The sequence below is a fragment of the Aplysia californica genome, unplaced genomic scaffold, assembly GCF_000002075.1.
Source record: "Aplysia californica isolate F4 #8 unplaced genomic scaffold, AplCal3.0 scaffold00367, whole genome shotgun sequence".
Classification (NCBI taxonomy): Eukaryota; Metazoa; Mollusca; class Gastropoda; order Aplysiida; family Aplysiidae; genus Aplysia; species Aplysia californica.
This window is the reverse complement of record NW_004797637.1, coordinates 744296-746726: the sequence shown is the minus strand read 5'-3', so window position 1 is coordinate 746726 and position 2431 is coordinate 744296. Positions and strand designations below refer to the sequence as shown.

General features: G+C 43.2%; 1 protein-coding gene across 1 annotated transcript in view; it reads right to left on the bottom strand.

The window, feature by feature from the left end:
- Nucleotides 1–2195, bottom strand: part of LOC101862127 (sushi, von Willebrand factor type A, EGF and pentraxin domain-containing protein 1) — a gene marked incomplete at its 5' end in the record, with an annotated part of 11399 nt that extends 9204 nt beyond the window's left edge. The window contains 2 exon segments of the mRNA XM_013085356.2: nt 1014–1151; nt 2016–2195. Coding sequence (XP_012940810.1) covers nt 1014–1151; nt 2016–2195 — 318 coding nt within the window.
- Nucleotides 2196–2431: the final 236 nt, after the last annotated feature.

Genomic DNA, 2431 nt, shown 5'->3' with positions numbered 1-2431 from the left:
GTCTTATCTAAAAGTATATTCTGTATAGCCTGTCTTATGTAAAAGTATAGTCTGTCTTATGTAAAAGAATAGTCAATGTAGCCTGTCTTATGTAAAAGTATACTTTGCATACCCTGTCGTATGTAAAAGTATATTCTGTGTAGCCTGTTTTATGTAAAAGTATATTCTGTATAGCCTGTCTTATGTAAAAGTATATTCTGTGTAGCCTGTCTTATGTAAAAGTATATTCTGTGTAGCCTGTCTTATCTAAAAGTATATTCTGTGTAGCCTGTCTTATCTAAAAGTATATTCTGTATAGCCTGTCTTATGTAAAAGTATAGTCTGTATTTTTAGCCTGTCTTATGTAAAAGAATAGTCTGTGTAGCCTGTCTTATGTAAAAGTATACTTTGCATACCCTGTCGTATGTAAAAGTATATTCTGTGTAGCCTGTCTTATGTAAAAGTATAGTCTGTGTGTGTAGCCTGTCTTATCTAAAAGTATATTCTGTATAGCCTGTCTTATGTAAAAGTATAGTCTGTATTTTTAGCCTGTCTTATGTAAAAGAATAGTCTGTGTAGCCTGTCTTATGTAAAAGTATACTTTGCATACCCTGTCGTATGTAAAAGTATATTCTGTGTAGCCTGTTTTATGTAAAAGTATATTCTGTATAGCCTGTCTTATGTAAAAGTATATTCTGTGTAGCCTGTCTTATGTAGAATGTATATTCTGTATACCCTGTCATATGTAAAAGTATATTCTGTGTAGCCTGTCTTATGTAAAAGTATAGTCTCTAGAGATGATGATGATGATGAACGGATGATAATGATGATGATGATGATGATGATGATGATGATGATGATGATGATGATGATAACGATGATGATGATGATGATGAAGATGTTGATGATGACGACAATGATGATGATGATGATTATGATGAACGGATCATGATGATGATGATGATGATGATGATGATCATGATGATGATCATGATGATGGACTTGAATGCACTTACTGATGCAAAAATCCGCGGCATCCGCTGCCTTCTGGTATGTGGTGGTTCCGTTCGGGCACTGTATACAGGCGTCCTGCCAGCGGTCCGGCTGATAGAAGCCATAGTCACAGGGCTCGCAGCGGGCCGCTTGTGGGTGGTAGCCGGGGAGACAGACCACTGTGGGGGGACACACAGACAGACAGATGGTCAGACACACAGACAGATAGACGGTGAGACAGACACAGAGACAGACATACAGACGCTCAGACGGACAGACAGACAGACAGACGGTCAGACACACAGACAGACAGGTAGACGGTCAGACACACAGACAGTCAGACAGACGCTCGGACGGACAGACAGACAGACAGACGGTCAGACAGACAGAATGACACTCAGACAGACGGACAGACGGACGGTTAGATGGTCAGACAGACAGACACACAGACAGACAGATGGTGCGACACACAGACAGACAGACAGACGGTCAGACAGACAGACAGACAGACAGACAGACGGACGGTCAGACAGACAGACTGTCACACAGATAGACAGACAGACAGACGGTTAGATGGTCAGACAGACAGACAGATGGTCACTTTAGTTTTAGTAAGAGTTTTACGGCACTTGCAACACAATAAGGTCATATAAGTGCCGACGGTTAAAGGTGTTACAAGAGAATAACTAACACAAAAGAGAGGGGAGATAAGGACGAGAGTTGTTTGATAGGAAAGAAGAAGCAAACCACACCAGAGCACCTGCCAACCACCCAACAATAGATGCCTGATTTGCAAGAAGGAGGAGAGATAAGGAAGATAGATGAGTGATTTGCAAGAAGGAGGAGAGATAAGGAAGATAGATGAGTGATTTGCAAGAAGGAGGAGAGGTAAGGAAGATAGATGAGTGATTTGCAAGAAGGAGGAGAGGTAAGGAAGATAGATGTTTGATAGGAAAGAAGGAGGAGAGGTAAGGAAGATAGATGTTTGATAGGAAAGAAGGAGCAAACCACAGTAGGGCAGCCCCTGATAAACCAGATCTTACACTTATTGCATTGGGTGACGCTCGTGGCGCCCTCCTGTGGCGAGATGAGGATCTGGTTCGAGTCAAAGATGGCGCACGGTTCACAGAGAGTGGACCCCTCAGTGTCCTTGTAGTAGCCGATGTGACAGGGGGAGCAGAAGTCTTCCCCGTCACGGTTCTCCTTGCCTGCCGGGCAGTCCACTGTGACACACACACAGATGGGGCGTTACACACTACACACTGACACACACTGGCGACACAGAGGTGGGGCGTTACACACTATACACTATATATTACACACTACACACGACACACTACACACTGGCGACACACTACACACTACAAACGACACACTGACGACACACTACACCTTACACACTACACGCTGCACACTGGCGACACACTACACACTACACACTGACTACACACTACACACT